General features: G+C 53.5%; 1 protein-coding gene across 1 annotated transcript; it reads left to right on the forward strand.

The window, feature by feature from the left end:
* Positions 1-5058: 5058 nt before the first annotated feature.
* Positions 5059-18835, forward strand: NPR1 (natriuretic peptide receptor 1; the record flags this gene model as incomplete). The annotated part of the gene is made up of 22 exons (XM_079920622.1): positions 5059-5770; positions 6470-6669; positions 7106-7219; positions 7642-7777; positions 8049-8140; positions 8830-8965; positions 9679-9763; positions 10583-10703; positions 11540-11614; positions 11757-11834; positions 12243-12347; positions 12607-12678; positions 12797-12953; positions 13241-13396; positions 13636-13804; positions 14524-14670; positions 14756-14879; positions 15041-15109; positions 15390-15564; positions 15815-15913; positions 17938-18029; positions 18182-18835. The coding sequence occupies 22 exons, from the start codon at positions 5059-5061 to the stop codon at positions 18242-18244; spliced, it is 3177 nt and encodes a 1058-aa protein (XP_079776748.1). The 3' UTR covers positions 18245-18835.
* Between the last annotated feature and the right edge of the window lie 265 nt (positions 18836-19100).

Genomic DNA, 19100 nt, shown 5'->3' on the forward strand with positions numbered 1-19100 from the left:
CTGATGGTGAGGGACTAGCAGGGAAACTGAGACAGCCTTTGCAAAGAGAGCTCAGAAAAAGAGCGCAAGGGAAGTGACAGGAGAGAAGGACCAGACCCCCTGCCATTTGCCCAGTTTCCCCTCATTTCTCTTTTCCTCACTCTACAACCTCTCTGGCGGATTTCACCCTTATACGAAGTTTCACAGCCACAGATATGGATATACTATGGTTGCATTTACATCAAGCATATTACTATGTGCTTTTCGTCCTTCTATAATCCTGTTTCTCCCCCTTCTTGCCTTGTTTTGCATTGATTACTATTTATTATTCCTTCCCTGCCTCTGTCAATTGGGAGTTACACACTCTTTTTCTACTCTTTTAGTGGTTACCCTAAAAATTACAACGTGCCTCCTTGAACTGGCAAGGTCTAATTTTATGTAATACTTTTACCCTCCTCGTGAAAAATGAAGGAATACTTTAATTCCATTTGCCACCGTCACTCCCTCCAGAACTATATATATTGTTGTGTAACTTTTTAAAGTACTATATTGATACTGATATACTAATTGTAGTATTATTTACTACAGCAAAATGCACAGATCTTAAGTCCACAGATCGATTAATTTTGAGTAATGTATTCTGCCCATCACACAGATTAACATAAAGAACATTTTTATCACCTCAAAAAATTCACTCATACCCCTTTGCCCTTCCCTTAGAGACAATCACTATTCCAATTTCTATTATCATAGATTAGTTTCGTCTATTCTTCCCATAAATGGACTCACACCCTATGTACTCTTTTTTGTCTAGCTTCTTTTGCTTGACACATTTCAAGATTCTTCCATGTTTTTGCATTTATCAGCAATTTGTTCCTTTTTATTTCGGAGTAGCATGCCATTGCATAAATATTTCACAGTTTGTTTACCCACTCTCCTGTTGATGAATTCAGGACCTCCAACTGGCTGAGACACAGGCGAGCACATCTGGGCTCTTTCCACTTTGGAGCCATTATGTATAAAGCAGCTATGACCATTTTTGTACAACGTTCTTGCGGTGAGATGCAATTGTTCCTCTTGGGTAAGTGTAGGTGTATACGTTTACAGAATTTAAATTCTGTGTATATGTTCAATCCCACAAGACATTAATGCTTATTAATTAAAGCAGTGGTCGTTGAGATTTGCCATTTTTAATGCTCTTTATTCCTTCCTGTATCCCCAACACTCATCTGGAGTAATATTCCTTCCGCTTGAGAATTAGTGCCCTTCTGCTGGTGGCTAACTTTCTTGGTTTTGGTTTTTCTGAATACATCTTTATTTCACCTTTGTTTTTGAAGGACATTTTCTCTAGATATGTAATTCTAAATTGGAAGTCATTTTCTTTCAGCACATTTATAATATTATTTTACTATTTTATGGCTTCCATTTTTGCTGTGAAAAAAATGTTGTTAATCAAATGGTTGCTCCTCCGAAGGCAACCAATCCTCTTTTTTCTGCCTATTTTTAAGATTTTATATTTGGTTTAATTTCCTGCAGCTTCACTCTGATGGCTCCAGGTATGGATTTCTTTTTTTTCTAATCTTGAGATCTGCTGAACTTCTTGAATCTGTGGCTTGATGTATTTCATTTATTTTTTTAAGTTTCTCAGCCATTATCTCTTTAAATATTGCTTCTACCCTATTATTTCCCCCCCTCCTAAGCTCCAAATAAAGGTGTGTCAGACTTTCTCATGGTATCCTTTATATCTCCAACCCCCTCTTTTATATTTTTCATTCCTTTGTATCCATGCTTCATTCTGAGTGGTTTCTTCTGTCCTTTCTTCCAATTCGTTACTTACTCCTCAGTTGAGTCCAACTTGCTCTTAAACTCATGAATTGGTTCTTAATTTTGGCTTTTGACTATTTCAGGTCTGGATTTTCTGTTTACTTCTGGTTTATCCTACTCCTAGGTTTCCCCTAGGAGTGCAGCCTTTCAGGATCCTAACCCTAAATAGGAAGGTGGTTTACCTAAGTAATTACCTCTGGGGACATTTGGACTCCAAATTTTGTCTCACTTGCCCCACACAGCCTATTTTCTGCCACCAATTTTGGATCAGCGAATGACTCTAGGGTAAAAGCTCTCCTATTGCTGGTCTGCTTTCCTGTCCTTTCATGCTCTCACTGTCTTTTAGTTCGTTTATTTTAAAAAGCATTTCATCTAACATTTTTAGTTGTCTGCAGCTCAGCTTGAGGATTGGACAAATTATTTAAGTCACCATTGTTGAAAGAGAAGCTCAATTACTAAGTTGGATTTCTAGTCTAGTTCTCCTGAGCTCCAGTTCCACTAATCCAATGGCCTATTGGACACCTCCACTTGGATATCTACAGGCACTTCAAAAGCAATAAACTAAAATGGTTATCTTCGCCCCGAAACCTTTCAGCTTCTTTTAGCTTCTCAACTAATGAGTCAATGTCACCTAGATTTCAGTTATTTGTATGTTCTTCCTGAATTCCAGTTGATTCTACTTAAAAAGCATCTCCCTATAGTGAACAAGACCGTATTATACATTTAAAAATTTGTTAAGAGGGTAGATCTCATGCTAGGTGTTCTTAACACACACTCACGTGCACACACACACACACACACACACACACAAAAGGACACAAGGAAATGTTTGGAGGTGATGGAAATGTTTATTACCTTGGTGTTGTGGTGATGTGTTTCATGGGCATGTGCATATGTCCAAACTCATCAAATTGTATACATTAAATATGTACAGCTTATGGTATAACAATCATACCTCAATAAAACTTAAAAAATTTTTTTCCAACCTCCTATCTACCTCTATAGCCTCTGGAGCCCTCGTTATAGAACACAGACATTATGCCTGTCCCACAAAAGCTTGCATGATCTGCCCTCTGCTGCCTTTTCTTGCCTCTCCTCCTCAGTCATTCTTACACCCATAAACCTTACATCCTAGATAGATCAGGGTTGAAAACATGCACTGCTAATGAAGCCAGTAACGCAAATGAGTGAACAGGGTGAATAGGAACCGTGATGAGCTAGACTCACTTCAAAGAAGGAATGGATACTTGGTTCCAGATTATTGTTCATGGAGAGATGCAGGACCTAGATTACCAGCTCTCCAATATTTCAAGACAAGTCAGAATTCCAAATATTCATGTGCCATCTGCTGATTTTAAAATGTGGGCAATTAAATTATATATATAATATACATATATAATATATAACATATATATATTTGAGAGAGAGAATACATGCCAGACAAAACATGCCTGCCGTCTGAAGTTGGTCCATGGGCTACTGTTTGCTCTAGACCATAAGAATATTCAAAATTCTCCTAAATATGTAGGAAACAGACTTCAGTATTCTGCTGTCTCTGCACAGAATACCTTTCTCATCCTCCTACCCTTGTTGAATTATTTCTCGTTGGAGATTTTCCTGGCCCTAATGCAAGCAAAATAGCCCTTATCTGGGCCTTTTAGCAATTTACCTATCTCTCTGTTGTAGTATTTAACTTTATGGCTATTTGTCCCAAATAGAGCTCCTCAAACGTATGGACCATACATACATGATATATATGAGATACATATATATACACACACACACACATATATATATAGTCTTAATCTTTATACCTTCAGCCGGTGCTTAACACGTACTAGGTCCTCTGGAAATCTGCAGTACGGAAGAAGTTTCCTGATCTTTGGTCTTGCCTAGGTACAGGCTTGCAGAGGTTGGCAGCGCAATACGGTCAACGACTTCTGCTGGCCATTAGAGGGCAGACTGATTCCACAGCTCTCCAGCCCCCAGCCCAGCCGTCAAGGGCCCCAAAATACTCTCCCCAATTTACCCCTCCGCTTGTCATTTCCAACACTGTCTCCCACCGCCCCGACAAATCCCATTTTAATAATCCTCCTCAAGACAAACACACACTCACACGCCGGCAGTGACCCTGAGATCACACCTGTTCGTTCCTCCAGCCACCCGCAAGCTCTCCCTCCCCGTTCCTACAGCCATTGGGGAACTAAAGAGTTAACTCCGCCCTTCTACCTGGTCCTTCTTCTCCGCTAATCCGCTCAATCTGTAAACCGGAGGAGGGGGTGAGATCCTAGATGGACTGGTTACGGGGACCCTGGATTCATCTACTTTAACGCCTTTTCCAGAAACCGTCACCCTCCCGCACCACCCCGACACACATCCAAACACACACTTTTTCCTACCAAGATCCCAAACCAGCACCTCTTTCTCTCTTCCCCAGACGGAACCAGGTAGGAGGAGAGGGAAAGGTGGGGCGCAAGAGGCCCTCTGTTGTTCCCACACACTTCTCTATTCAGTTCTTCCCGACCCCGCAACAGAGCCCCTTCTACCCGTGCCGCTTCTCGGAGGAGGAAGAAGTTTGGCCACCGAGAAGCGCGAAGAGGGTCTAAAGGAAAGTGCGCAGGCTGAGACTCGGAAGAGCCCGCGACTTCGGGGCGGGGACGAAGGAGTTAAAGATCCAGGATTGGTTCTAAGGTCACGGAGTCTGGGAGGGGAAGCGGCCGGGAGGGAGGGTTCGGAGCTTGGCTTGAGTCCTCCCCAGTCCCCCCCGGACTGCCGGAGACTTGGGCCGGCCGGACGCCCCTTCTGGCACACTCCCTGGGCCAGGCGCTCACGCACACATAGAAACACTCACACTCTCCTTTCCCTCCCTGGCGCCCTCTCCCATCCTTCTCCACGGAGCGCTCGCGCTCTCGTTTTCTCTCTCCTAACACACACACACATACACACACACACACACACACACACACACACACACACACGCTCTCGCTCACACTCGCGTCCTCTCGGCCCCCGCGCTCTCCTCGCACCCACCTGCTCTGCAGCGCCCTGGGCGCACCCCTCCGTCGCGCGCCCCTGGCGCTCCTGGCGCAGACTGTCACAGCTAGAAGGAGCAGCGTGCCTCGGGGTGAGCGCCCCCGCCCCGCTCGTCCTCCCTCCCACAGGGGCGCTCCTGGTGCCCAGGACGGGCCGCTGAGCCGGAGGGGACGCCAGAGGCCATGGTGGGAGCGCTTGTCCGCCTCGGTGCCCGCTGAGGCCATGCCGCGCCCCGGCTGCCCCTCCGGCGCCCGCCTGCGTCTGCTTCTGCTCCTGCCGCCGCTGCTGCTGCTCCCGGGCAGCTACGCGGGCAACCTGACGGTGGCCGTGGTGCTACCTCTGGCCAACACCTCGTACCCGTGGTCGTGGGCGCGCGTGGGACCGGCGGTGGAGCTGGCCCTGGCCCGGGTGAAGGCGCGGCCGGACCTGCTGCCGGGCTGGACAGTCCGCACGGTGCTGGGCAGCAGCGAGAGCGCGCTGGGCGTCTGCTCCGACACCGCCGCGCCCCTGGCCGCCGTGGACCTCAAGTGGGAGCACAACCCCGCGGTGTTCCTGGGCCCCGGCTGCGTGTACGCCGCCGCCCCCGTGGGCCGCTTCACTGCGCACTGGCGGGTGCCGCTGCTGACCGCCGGCGCCCCGGCTGTGGGGTTCGGGGCCAAGGACGAGTACGCGCTGACCACCCGCGCCGGGCCCAGCCATGCCAAGCTGGGCGACTTCGTGGCGGCTCTGCACCGACGGCTGGGCTGGGAGCGCCAGGCTCTAGTGCTCTACGCCTACCAGCCCCGCGACGACCAGCCCTGCTTCTTCGTGGTGGAGGGACTGTACATGCAGGTCCGCGACCGCCTCAACATCACGGTGGACCACCTGGAGTTCGCCGAGGGCGACCGCGACCACTACACCATGCTGCTGCGCACCGTGCGACGCAAAGGCCGAGGTGAGACACGGGCACACCCATCCGGCCGCTTTGCCTCCGGGCCTTCCCCGGGACATCCTCTCTCTTCTCCGGGCCAGACTTCTCCTTCCCGCGGCTCCTCATTCCTGTCTCAGCCTCCTCCGCCCTTTCCACCTCTGAGTTTCTATTTCCCTCTCTTTCTCCATGCCCCCCCCCCATCCAGTTCCTAGGCTCTCCTCTCTTCTCACCTCCGCACTCCCCCACCTCCTTCCCACCGGTTCCTGCGGAGTTAACGGGAGGGAGAAAATGCCTCCAGCCACCATGACACTTAGTAGGGCCCCAGCTTAGTTCCTATCCCTCATCTCTCCCCCATTTTCCTTCTCTTCCCAGCAGGCTTCTTCCCTCCTCCAACTCTCCTCCCCGTGCTCCCACACGCCCTCTCCTCTTCCAGTCCCCTCTCCAGCTGGCCCTTCTCTGCTCTCCCCCGCTCCTGACCTCACCTTGCCCACCTTTGGCTCCATTATTCCCTCTCTCCCTATCTGGGCTCCTTCCTCCTCCCTCTCCCACCGCCTCCTCCCTCCCTTCACCTTCCTCAGGCCACAGCCCAGACTGAGCCAGGAGTTCCACTTAACTACCTCAGGGTCTCTGAATTTCCTCCCCTGGGTGCCCCGGCTTCAGTTCCCCCTCCACTCCCTGACACTTAGGCTCTTCTCTCTCTCTCTGACCCCCCTTCCTCCCCAGTTGTCTACATCTGCAGCTCCCCAGACACCTTCAGAACCCTGATGCTTCTGGCCCTGGAAGCTGGCCTGAGTGGGGAGGACTATGTTTTCTTCCACCTGGACCTCTTTGGGCAAAGCCTGCAAGGAGCACACGGCCTTGCTCCCCACAGGCCCTGGGAGAGAGGGGATGGGCAGGATGTCAGTGCCCACCAGGCCTTTCAGGTGAGTGTTCAGATTGGAAGCCCAGGCTGTGGGGCTCTGGGCTGGTGGCACATTATGTCTGGGTCCTGGGTCCCTCAGTGTCTGAAAGGATTCCAGAAAAGAGGTTCTGGATGCTCATAGAGAGTTAGGTGACAAAGGGCAGGGGGCTGGGGCAAGGGGTTATACAGAGGGCCAGGGGACTTCAGAACCAGGAGGCTAAAAAGATGAGAGAATGCCCTTGAGGTGGGATAATGTTCACATCTCACAGACCATCCGGACTTGGAAAAGCCATCCCAGTTCATCCCCTGCTTTGAAGCAGGCAGCACCTCGCGCAGAACATAGGGTCCAATTTGACGTTGAGCAAGTAGAGATGCAGCTCTGGGAGGTGGGCACCCAGGGTACTGGCAGGACTGGAGTCAGCACCCAGCTCTCCCCTCTCCACTGACCCCTTCCTTAGGCTGCCAAAATCATTACCTATAAAGAGCCGGATAATCCTGAGTACTTGGAATTCCTACAGAAGCTAAAACACTTGGCCCATGAGCAGTTCAACTTCACCATGGAGGATGGCCTGGTAGGAGGGGTTCCTGGGACCCTGCAGCGTGGACCTCCAGCCCCCAGTTCACAGCCCTCTGCCAGTCGCCGCCCTGCTCTCTCAGCCATCCCCGTATTCCCAGGTCTCCCCTTCTTTCCCTTCCCACTGTTCCCGTATCTCTCCTGATGATGGAGGGGGGCATTGACAAATTGTTCAACCTCTGAAACTCAAATCCTTATCCGTAAAATGAGGATGCTACGTCCTGCCCTATCTGCCTAGCAGGATTCAGAAGCAGTGATACATGCGGAGCGTCTTAGAAGTAGTAAAATCTCTCTGTGCTGTGAGCGTGTTTTCTCCCATCCTCTTCCAAGCTCCCAGTGCCTCCCATTCCCCACCCCACAGCGCCCCACTCTGTGCCCTTCATACATCCCACCCCAGCCCAGCTCTGCCTGCCCCTGCAGGTGAACACCATCCCAGCGTCCTTCCACGACGGGCTCCTGCTCTATGTCCAGGCAGTGTCGGAGACTCTAGCAAATGGGGGAACGGTCACCGATGGGGAGGGCATCACTCAGCGGATGTGGAACCGAAGCTTCCAAGGTCAGGCACTGGAGGTGGCAGGAATGGGCTACCTTGGGGTGCCCCAGGCAGGAAGCAGTGAGAAGCCCCTAGCCCTGCAGTGCAGGTAGTCACTTGCCCACACCAGTCTCTTCTACCTCTCTTCTTCTTTAGGCTCTTTTCCCCATGTCCCTAGTGCCATCAAGACGTCTTCCTAAGTGCCCAGATCAAAAGATCAACAGACAGAGATGAGGCGTGGGACCCATGAAATTCCACCCTGTCAAAACACAGCCATCTTCCTCCATACCCCCAGGTGTGACGGGATACCTGAAAATGGACAGCAATGGAGATCGGGAGACCGACTTCTCCCTCTGGGATATGGATCCTGACACTGGCGCCTTCAGGGTAAGGCTGTGCCCCCAGAAGACAGTGCCAACTGGGAATGACATTTCACCCTCCCACCGCCCTGGATAAGAGAGATCCAGCCAATCTGGAGGAGCAACCAGAACGATAGGGACACACAGGTGTTATGCTTGGGGAACTCCATGTCTGAGGAGGGAGCACAGTGCTGCTCTCAGGAAACTCCATGTCACCAAAGGCAGGCAGGATCCCCTCCCAGCGGAGACAGACTGACTCAGGGCCAAGATGAATGCACATCATCTTGCTCTATAAGTGCAACAGGAACAGGAAGGGGTTGAGACCACAGGCACCAAGGAGCAGATCATCCAGGGAAGGCTTCCTGGACGAGGGGTGCCTGGATTAGGCCTGGGAATGTGGACCGAGAACACTGCATTTTCCTGTCTCCTGTGTGCTTCAATCCAAGATTATAAACTCCCTGAGTGTAGGGCTGTGATTCTATACAGAGTTTTCTTTATAAAACCTTTAAGTCATTTTCAAGTTTGTCCCCTCTGATAACATGGGGCATGGGTATGAGGCTCTCTGTATCCAGTCACGGCAGGGACTCGTTGAATAGCTGACAGTGCAGACACAGTCCCTGGCAGCAGAGATGGGGTAGGTGGGGGGCAGGATTTCTCCCTTGGACGGGAGGCCTCACCAAGGGCCCTTGCCCACCGACCGCTCCTGCCCTCCCATAGGTTGTTCTGAACTTCAATGGAACCTCCCAAGAGCTGGTGACTGTGTCAGGGCGCAAACTGAACTGGCCTCTGGGGTATCCACCTCCTGATGTGCCCAAATGTGGTTTTGACAATGAGGACCCAGCCTGCAACCAAGGTGACTGCCCCTTGCCTTCCAAGCCTCCATTATGGAGATGCTGCCTCCTTCCTGCTCAGGGAGTCAAATACGTGCTCCTCTCCCACACTGAGGGGGTCCTGGAGAGACTCCTCCTGCCTTTTTCTTCCCTTCATCCATCATCCCAGTTCACTGATTGAATATTTTTTTAACTTTTTATTTTATTTCATTATTATATTACTTTTATTTATTTATTTACTGGCTGTGTTGGGTCTTCGTTGCTGTGCACGGGCTTCGTCTAGTTGTGGCGAGCGGGGGCTACTCTTTGTTGCGGTGTGGGGGCTTCTCATTGCGGTGGCTTCTCTTGTTGCGGAGCACGGGCTCTAGAGCGCAGGCTCAGTAGTTGTGGCCCACGGGCTTAATTGCTCCACGGCACGTGGGATCTTCCTGGATCAGGGATCAAACCCGTGTCCCCCGCATTGGCAGGCGGATTCTTGACCACTGCGCCACCAGGGAAGTCCCTAATTGAATATTAAAAGGTTCTTCAGGGAATTCCCTGGTGGTCCAGTGGTTCGGACTCCACGCTTCCACTTCAGGGGGCCTGGGTTCGATCCCTGGTCAGGAAACTGAAGATCCCACATGCCTGTGCGGTGCAGCCAAAAAAAATTAAAAATAAAAAAAATAAAGGTTCTTCCTCCTGCTGTCCAATGTCGAACCCAAATCTCTCTCGCTGCAACTTGGACTCTCCCCTACAGACCACTTTTCTACCCTGGAGGTGCTGGCTTTGGTGGGCAGCCTCTCCCTGCTCAGCATTCTGCTCATCTCCTTCTTCATATACAGGTAAGCCTTGGAATGAGGGTGGTGATTGAGGCTGGGAGACCTAAAGAGCCAATAGCAGAGGAGGTGGCAGGGACCCAGAGGGAAGAGGGAGGGGTAAAGGGACAGCGCAGCAAGGCCCAGGGAGATGGGGGAGAAAAGAGACTAAAAAGCCTCAGGACACCTGGAAGAGAGAAGGAGGAGGGGACAGAGGTGGAGTGGCCAGGGAGGATCCGGGAGATCCAAGAAGGAGCAGATCTGTTGGGGGCATCGCAGGGTGTGGATTCCGTTTATCCTCCCTTCCTGCTGGTACAGACCAGATGGGAAGCAGTGGACCAACACCTGTGGGGTTGGGCCTATATTCGTTGAGCAGGGATGAAGGCTCTGCTGTGTACCAAGTGCTGAACCCAGAGTGGAGGAGAAAGAGAAGGAAGCCCCACTCCTGCCTTCCAGTGGAAAAGTTAAAGACAGAGGGAAGCAGGGAGGGAGAGAAGGAAATCAATGCTGGTCAAGCATATACTGTGTGCCAGGCACTTCCACACACAGTTTTTCTTTTCATTCTTGTAACAATGCTTTGAAATAAATGTCGAGGTCCCCAATTTCCAAATGAGGACATTTAGACATGAACCTGAGACTCAGAGAAGTGGAGTGACTACCCCAAGGTCCCCAGTGAGGCAGAATTTCACCCAAGCCTCCTGACTGTCAACCAAGCGGATGTTAATTGCCCCACCCATCTCTTAGCAACTGCAGTGGTCCCAGGGCTCTGAGGAGAGGCTGCTGAGCACCCCCCAACCCTGGGTCAGGGGCTCAGACATGGACTTAGGTGCACATTTCATGCCTCAGAAAGATGCAGCTGGAGAAGGAACTGGCCTCAGAGCTGTGGCGGGTGCGTTGGGAGGACCTGCAGCCCAGTAGCCTAGAGAGGCACCTCCGGAGTGCAGGCAGCCGGCTGACCCTGAGCGGGGTAAGAACTCCGGTACTGGGGGGAGGGGGCAGAGTTGGGAATGGGCGTGTGGGTAGTGCCTGATGGGTAGGGTAGAGAGCAGGCTTCTAGTCCCAGCCCTGCCTTCAATCGCTCTATGACCTTGGGCAAGTCACATTCCCTCTCTGAGACTACCGCAGGTAATGATTACATCTACAGAGCTCCCTCACAGGGGTCTTTCAAAAGTTAGAGATAGCATATGTGAAAATACATTTTATTTTATTTGTTTGTTTTTTTGTATAATCATCTGAAAGTTTCTGCATACTTTTTTTTTTTAATTGGGGTATAGTTGTTTTACAACGTTGTGGTAGTTTCTACTGTACAGCGAAGTAGTAGAGTTCCCTGTGCTATACAGCATGTTCTTATTAGTTATCTATTTTATACATATCAGTGTATATATGTCATCTCACCCCCCACGCCCCACCCCCCTGAAAATACTTTTTTTTTTTTTTTTTCCGGTACTTGGGCCTCTCACTGTTGTGGCCTCTCCCGTTGCGGAGCACAGGCTCCGGACGCGCAGGCTCAGAGGCCATGGCTCACGGGCCCAGCCGCTCCGCGGCATGTGGGATCTTCCCGGTCCGGGGCACGAACCCATGTCCCCTGCGTCGGCAGGCGGACTCTCAACGACTGCGCCACCAGGGAAGCCCCTGAAGATACATTTTTAAAAAGTAAATAAATGAGGAAAGGATTTTATGATGTGGAATGAGAGGCAGGGCAACACAAAGATAAGGCAGGGTAGTGAAGACCAGAGCTCAAGCAACCAGGATGGAGAGCCGGGTCCATGGGCTGACCACCCCTCCTGCACTCCGTCCCTTCAGAGAGGCTCCAATTACGGCTCCCTGCTGACCACAGAGGGCCAGTTCCAAATCTTTGCCAAGACAGCATATTATAAGGTGGGTCTGGGGAAAGACCACTGGTCCTCAGGACTGGGGCAGGGCTTTCCTATGATGGAGGACTGGAGACGGTCTTAGCACAGGGGTGGGCTGTCAGGGCTGGGCCATCCCCTTACAGTGACAATCTCCATTCCTCACTCAGGGCAACCTCGTGGCTGTGAAACGTGTGAACCGTAAACGCATTGAGCTGACGCGGGAAGTCCTGTTTGAGCTGAAGCATGTAATGTGGGGAGGGAGGCAATGGCCTAGGGAAGAATCTAGGGACACAGGGGAGGTTGGCCAACAGAATGGGTATGGAGGGACTGCAGGGTATCCTAGGAAGGGATGAGCACTGTAGCCCTGGGATGGGCCCCTGTGTGTTGTGGGTACGAGCAGGGGAATCATAGATGGGAGAAGGGCTGGAGATTTTGTAGGGGCTCCATTGGATAGGCTTAGGAAGCAGAGGGAGTAGGGAGCAGGTTCTGGGGAAGGGTTCTTTAGAACAGGAGTGGGAATCACCGGGGAAGGTCCTAGAATGTCTGCAGAGAATGCATAGGGACTTAAGGAGAGTGAGGGGTCCCCAAGGGTGGGGGCCACTTGGCAAGGAGTGAGGTCTCTGTCAGGCTCTGATGCTGGCTCTCACCTGCAGATGCGGGATGTGCAGAATGAACACCTGACCAGGTTTGTGGGGGCCTGCACTGACCCCCCCAATATCTGTATCCTCACAGAGTACTGTCCCCGTGGGAGCTTGCAGGTGAGGCAACAAGGGAGTGTCAGGACAACTAGGTCTAGCCCCGGGTCTGCCCCTGACTCAACATAAGGCCCTGGGCAAGCCTCTCCTTCTTTCTGACCTTTATTTTCCCCATCTGTAAAATGGGAGTGGGGGGAGAGTGGTGGCACTGGAGTAGACCCAAAGCTTTGTCCCGTTCTGCCAGTTTATGTCAGTGGAACCCCTGCACTCCTCCTCCTGGGGGCATGTGCAGGGTATAGGGCTGACTCTCACTGCCCAGCAGGACATCCTGGAGAATGAGAGCATCACCCTGGACTGGATGTTCCGGTACTCGCTCACCCATGACATCGTCAAGGTAGGCCCAAAAGGGCCCCCTGGGTGTTGGGGGAGGGGCCAGGCAGTCTTCTCCCCTGGCTGTGGTTGGTTGGAGGTCTCACTCATGCCTGAGACCCCTGCCTCCCCAAATTTCCCAGGGTATGCTGTTCCTGCACAATGGGGCCATTTGCTCCCATGGGAACCTCAAGTCATCCAACTGCGTAGTAGACGGGCGCTTCGTGCTCAAGATCACTGACTACGGGCTGGAGAGCTTCAGGGACCCGGAGCCCGAGCAAGGACACACCCTCTATGCCAGTGAGCCCCGACCTGACTCTGACCCCTACCACCCCCCCCAGCACAGCCCAGTGGGGATGCTGATGCCTGGCCTATGGTGGGCTCGGGCCCACCTTTCCTGACTCCCTGCTCAATTCATCATCAGTAGAAAGCGGAGTCAGACGAAATGGTCTCAAGGCCCCTTCTAGCCCTAGCAACCCCTGTGATGTCTCCAGATCAGTCCCAGTCACATCCTCTGGGACCTTGTTTCCCCTCATCCCTTAGCTTTGGGGCCCTTCACCCTGTGACTCCTGACCTCTGACCTGCAGAAAAGTTGTGGACAGCCCCTGAGCTCCTGCGAATGGCCTCACCCCCTGCCCGGGGCTCCCAGGCTGGTGACGTGTACAGCTTTGGGATCATCCTTCAGGAGATTGCCCTGAGGAGTGGTGTCTTCCACGTGGAAGGTTTGGATCTCAGTCCCAAAGGTGAGAGGACCGTGCTTCCCCCAATGCTGCCACAGTCAACTAACCCCAGCTCCAGAGAGAGGGAACCCTGGAAATGCCGCCACCCTTTGCTCCACTGCTGCCAATGACCCTGAACATGACTAGCCCAGTTCCCTGCAGGGCTCCCCTGCCCCGTGCCCTGGTCCTGGACCTCCCCACCCCGTTTCTCAACAGGCCCCCGGCTGAACCTACCCCTCGGCCTCTCTTCCCCCACCACACAGAGATCATCGAGCGTGTGACTCGGGGCGAGCAGCCCCCCTTCCGGCCCTCCCTGGCCCTGCAGAGTCACCTGGAGGAACTGGGGCAGCTGATGCAGCGCTGCTGGGCCGAGGACCCGCAGGAGCGGCCACCCTTCCAACAGATCCGCCTGATGCTGCGCAAATTTAACAGGTCGCTGGCATTAGTCCTGAATCCCCCCAGCCTCCTCTATCCCCCACAGCGACCGCGTGCCTCACACTTTAAGTCTTATCCCTGTGGTGGCAGAGCCCACGCACAGCCCCCGCATACACAGCCTGCTCCAGCCCGGCACAGCCTCGCAGCCCCCTCTGTGAATACTGTAGGACCCGGCTGGTCTCACAGTCCCCTACCTCTCATACCCCGCTCCTCCAGCGGCCCCTACTCCATCAGCCTTCAGTGGCCGCAGAGTAAATGGCCTCCCACCTCCTCCCTACACCTCTCTGCCCTCCGTGGGAGCTCCCACCCGGCCCTTTGATCCCCTTTCCCAGTGTGCCCCTGGGGGCTGGTTCCTCCAGGCACACCCCTCTGCCAGCCTGTGTGCCCTCACTCCGTTCTCAAGTGGTCCCTGTCCCTTTCTGCCTCTTCTACCTCCTTCTAAGCCACTTGTGTTCAACAAAGATGTTCAAAATAGCCAATATGTCTGAAGCTTGAAACTTGACCCTGGGGTCTCAGGGATGAATTGGACTTTCCTCCGACCCTTTTCCCCTGCCGCCCCCATCCTGCTGTGCCCCCCAACCCTGACTCTCGCCAGGGACTCCACTGCAGTGGGCTGACATTAAGCCTGGGTAGGGTGAGAGCCTGGGGGAGGCGCTTCAGGGTAGGGCGTGCCGCTCCTCTCTCACCACCACCCCTTCCGCCGCCCCTGTCCCCAGAGAGAACAGCAGCAACATCCTGGATAACCTGCTGTCGCGCATGGAACAGTACGCCAACAACCTGGAAGAGCTGGTGGAGGAGCGGACCCAGGCCTACTTGGAGGAGAAGCGCAAGGCGGAGGCCCTGCTCTACCAGATTCTGCCTCAGTGAGTGCCCGTGCTTGGTGCTCCCGCCACCCCTGTCCCAGCCCCACCTCACCTTCTGATCCTGCACCTGTCCCTGACCCCTCAGCTCAGTGGCTGAGCAGCTGAAGCGTGGGGAGACGGTCCAGGCCGAAGCCTTTGACAGCGTCACCATCTACTTCAGCGACATTGTGGGTTTCACAGCCTTGTCAGCGGAGAGCACGCCCATGCAGGTAAGTCAGGCACAGCCCCAGGTGTCGGAGCAGCCAGGTGTGCTCGGCTTGGCACCTGCATCCCACAGGCCTGCCTTCTGGTTCCGCTTTTCCCACCCGAGCCCAGGTGGGGCCCCGGGGCCCCTTACTCCCCACCCCTTTTGGCTTCTCTTTTCTTCCAGGTGGTGACCCTGCTCAACGACCTGTACACTTGCTTTGATGCTGTCATAGACAACTTTGATGTCTACAAGGTGAGTAAAGATGGGAGGGGACAGACAGACGGATGTGGAGGGCAGAATGACATAGTCTTAAGCAGGAAGACCAAGAGACGTGGACAAAGACAGTGTCACAGGGAGGTGTCACAGGGAGACCCAGGAACAGGCAGAAAAACCGCGCGGGGGCTGGGGGATGAGCGAACACAGTGGCTGGTAGATGGGGGGTGGGGACAGGAAGGCGGTGCCCACAGTGTGGGGGCCGCACCGGGAGAAAGTTCCAGTCCTCAGGTCCGGCACCCTCTCGCGGCCCTCACAGGTGGAGACCATTGGTGACGCCTACATGGTGGTGTCCGGGCTCCCAGTGCGGAACGGGAGGCTGCACGCCCGCGAGGTGGCCCGCATGGCCCTGGCGCTGCTGGACGCGGTGCGCTCCTTCCGCATCCGCCACCGGCCCCAGGAGCAGCTGCGCTTGCGCATCGGCATCCACACAGGTGAGGCCGCCGGAGGGGCGGGGAGGGGGCTCCCACAGGCTGGAGCTGCAGATGAGAGACGAGCCGGCCGCGTCGCCACCGCTCCCCGTGCGCGCGAACACCTACACCTCTGGGCTCCCACCGACAGCAGGTCCCACCTGCTGCCTCTCCTGGAGCGCTCTAGCCCCGTCCTATGGCCACCCTCCGTTCCTCCCACCCACTTCCCTAAACTGATGGGTTTCCCTCACTGATGGGCTTCCGCTCCCTCCAGGACCCGTGTGTGCAGGTGTGGTAGGGCTGAAGATGCCCCGTTACTGTCTTTTTGGGGACACAGTAAACACGGCCTCAAGAATGGAGTCTAACGGGGAAGGTATGCTGGGCCCCCGAGGCGGGACAGGGAGGGAAGGGTGGCTGTGGCTGAGGAAGGCCCTCCTGGCAGTGGGTGCCTATCCAATCCATGTTCTGTCTCCTCCCAGGCTCCCTTCTCATAAGGGTTCAACCTGGCCACATCACCTTGAATCTAATCAGAGACTCAGGTCCCAGCTGCGCCCTCTTGGCAAATGATTGAAAAGTCTTTCCAGGCCAATGTCCAGCAGTTCCCAGCTGGGAACTACCTTTAGGACCCTCTTGGGTGTGGTAAAAAGGGCTCCAGAGCAGCCCACTTGGGTGTGAATCTCAGCTCTACAACCGACTCAGCTGTGTCAGTTTGCTACACCTCCCTGAGCCTCTGTTTTCCTCACCTGGAAAATGAGAATTAAATATCTACCTCAGAAGAGTTACGTGAGAAAGTCATATAACACGACTAGCAGATAATTGTCATTCAACTTTTCTGAGCCTTAGCTGTTTATCTTTTTTTTTTAATTAATTAATTTATGGCTGCCTTGGGTCTTCGTTGCTGTGCGCAGGCTTTGTCTAGTTGTGGCGAGTGGAGGCTAGTCTTAGTTGCGGTGCGCGGGCTTCTCATTCTGGTGGCTTCTCTTGTTGCAGAGCAGGGACTCTAGGTGTGCGGGCTTCAGCAGTTGTGGCACACGGGCTTCAGTAGTTGTGGTTCGCGGGCTCTAGAGTGCAGGCTCAGTAGTTGTGGTGCACAGGCTTCGTTGCTCCGCGGCATGTGGGATCTCCCCAGACCAGGGCTCGAACCCATGTCCCCTGCATTGGCGGGCAGATTCTTAACCACTGCGCCACCAGGGAAGTCCCTGTTTAGCTTTAAAATGATGCCTGTCTCAGTGTTCTAAAAAATAGCCCAACCCCTGGAACACAGTAGGTACCAAATAAATGCTTGCTCCCACCTCTTCCCTTGGGCTTGCTTCCTGTTGATCTTCTGCCTCTTGCTGTAGTCAACACAATTCAATTCAGTAAATATTTATTGAGCAACTACTGAGTACCAGGCCTTGGAATACTAAGACGACCCAGACCAAAGCTTGCTAGGGAGTCCACGCGGACCCCAGCTAAGCCTCGTGGTGGGCAAAGGGCTTCTTGGGAGCCCAGAGGGGGTCTGGTTCAGCAGATATTCCCTGGACACTGTGTTGAGGGCGTCGAGGTGGAGAAAGCTTCTCACTGAGGTTCAGTCCTCAAGGAGCACATTCTCAGAAATCGTTTAACAGCAGAAAAGGGCCTCTGCGATGCAGACCCCAGGAGTGGTAGGGGCGAGTTCAGAGGGAGGTCAAAGAAGGGCTGTGGGGAACAGCAGTCAGGAGTCAGGAGTCTGGGCAGACCTCAGCAGATTTGGGCAGGTCTCCTCCCCGAGGCCTGGGCTCCCTCAGCCCTGAAATGAGGGTGTTGAGTTAAGGAACGATGATAGCAAACACTCGTATAGTGCCTCCTAAGTGCCAGACTCTTTTAAAATGCGTAATGAATAATGTTAAATTTAATCCTCACTAGAAGGCTTTGAGATGGGTCCTGTTGCTATCAGCATTTTGTAGAGTAGGAAACTGAGGCCCAGATAGTTTATACTACTTCCCCGAGCACGTGTCCAAGCTGGGATTCATCCTAGGCAGAGCAGGCTCCGATGTCTGAGCTCCTGACCACTACACTCTATTGTCTGTCTAGAGCCTGGTGATGCGCTGGAGTGCCGTCTGATAGAACTTTCTGCAGTAATGGAAATGTTCTATGCTGTGCTGTCCAATATGGTAGCCTCTGAGGCATTGCATTTTTCACTATATTTCAATTACAGTTTAAATAGCCACAGGTGACTAATGGCTTTCATGGTGGACAACACAGTTCTAGAGTTCTTAGGGAGAGGCCCGTGTAGTCAGACACTACGTGGAGGGGGTGGGACTTTGAATTAGGAGGCTTTCTGGGCCAAAGGAAGGAGGGAGAGCATCTTTCTAGCCCCACAGTCCCTGATCTCCTGCTCCCATCTCTTGCTTCTCTCATCTCCCTTCTCCTACCCAGCCCTGAAGATCCACTTGTCTTCTGAGACCAAGGCTGTCCTGGAGGAGTTTGGTGGTTTCGAGCTGGAGCTTCGAGGGGATGTAGAAATGAAGGTAGAAAAGGAAGTCCCTACCCTTACCACCCCTTAGGGTCCCCGAAGGGCTTACCCTCCCCCAGGCCCCTTCTCAAGCAGCCAGCCCCACTCCCAACATTTGGGAAAGTGGATGAGTCACTCCCCACCCCAAACTCCTCTTTTTCCCTCCAGGGCAAAGGCAAAGTTCGGACCTACTGGCTACTGGGGGAGCGGGCGAGTAGCACCCGAGGCTGACCTGGCTCCCCTCCTGGCCTTCCACACCTCCCTTCCCTGTGCCAGAGGTGACAGAGAGGTGCCAGGCCTCAGCCTCGCCTGCAGTATCCCCACCATTGCCAAAGAAGTAGTTTGAACAGCTCAGATGTGCAGACCCCAGTGGAGACACCAGACATTACCTCTGAAAGTGGACTGGTATTGGGGGAGAACTTGGAGCTCACAGGACTGGACCAAAACTCACAGCCATGCCCAGGGACACACACACACACACGTAGGCACACGCACCCACTCTCCACCCTGACTCAGGCCAGGCCAGGCTGGGACATGGCTTCCTGGATCCTCCTGCCCCTCCCTGTGCCCTCTCCCCTCAACCGTGCTACACTGTGACTTTTATGGGGAGGAGGAAAAGGCAAAGGGATTATAGGTGAATCAAGGGGCTGGGGGGAGTCCACATCTGGGCCTAGCCCAGATGGGCCACAAACACCACCACCCCCGTCCCCCACCACCCAACCTAGGATGCAATGCACAGGGGAGAAAGGGAAGGACAGAGGGCTGTGGGCTTGTGTGCCTTGCTTCTCCTGTGAGTGGAGACCATTAAAATCTTTATTCCAGTGACAGTGTGTTTCTTGAGGGAGAGCGGGTTGCCAGAAAACACAGTCATATTCTCCATCCTGTGCTTCAAATAAGGTGTTTCTCAAGTTGGAATGCAGTATCTGAAAAAGGCTGCAGTGCCCCTTCCGTTTTGAGGAGCCAGTGTAACAGCCTGCGAATTACCCCAGCAGTGCTGGTGCTGTTGGTCTCAGGACCCATTTACTCCCTTAAAAGCTACTGAGGGCCCCGAAGAGCTTTTGTTTATGTGGGTCATATCTATCAGGAT

This window comes from Stenella coeruleoalba (assembly GCF_951394435.1).
Source record: "Stenella coeruleoalba genome assembly, chromosome: 1".
Taxonomy (NCBI): domain Eukaryota; kingdom Metazoa; phylum Chordata; class Mammalia; order Artiodactyla; family Delphinidae; genus Stenella; species Stenella coeruleoalba.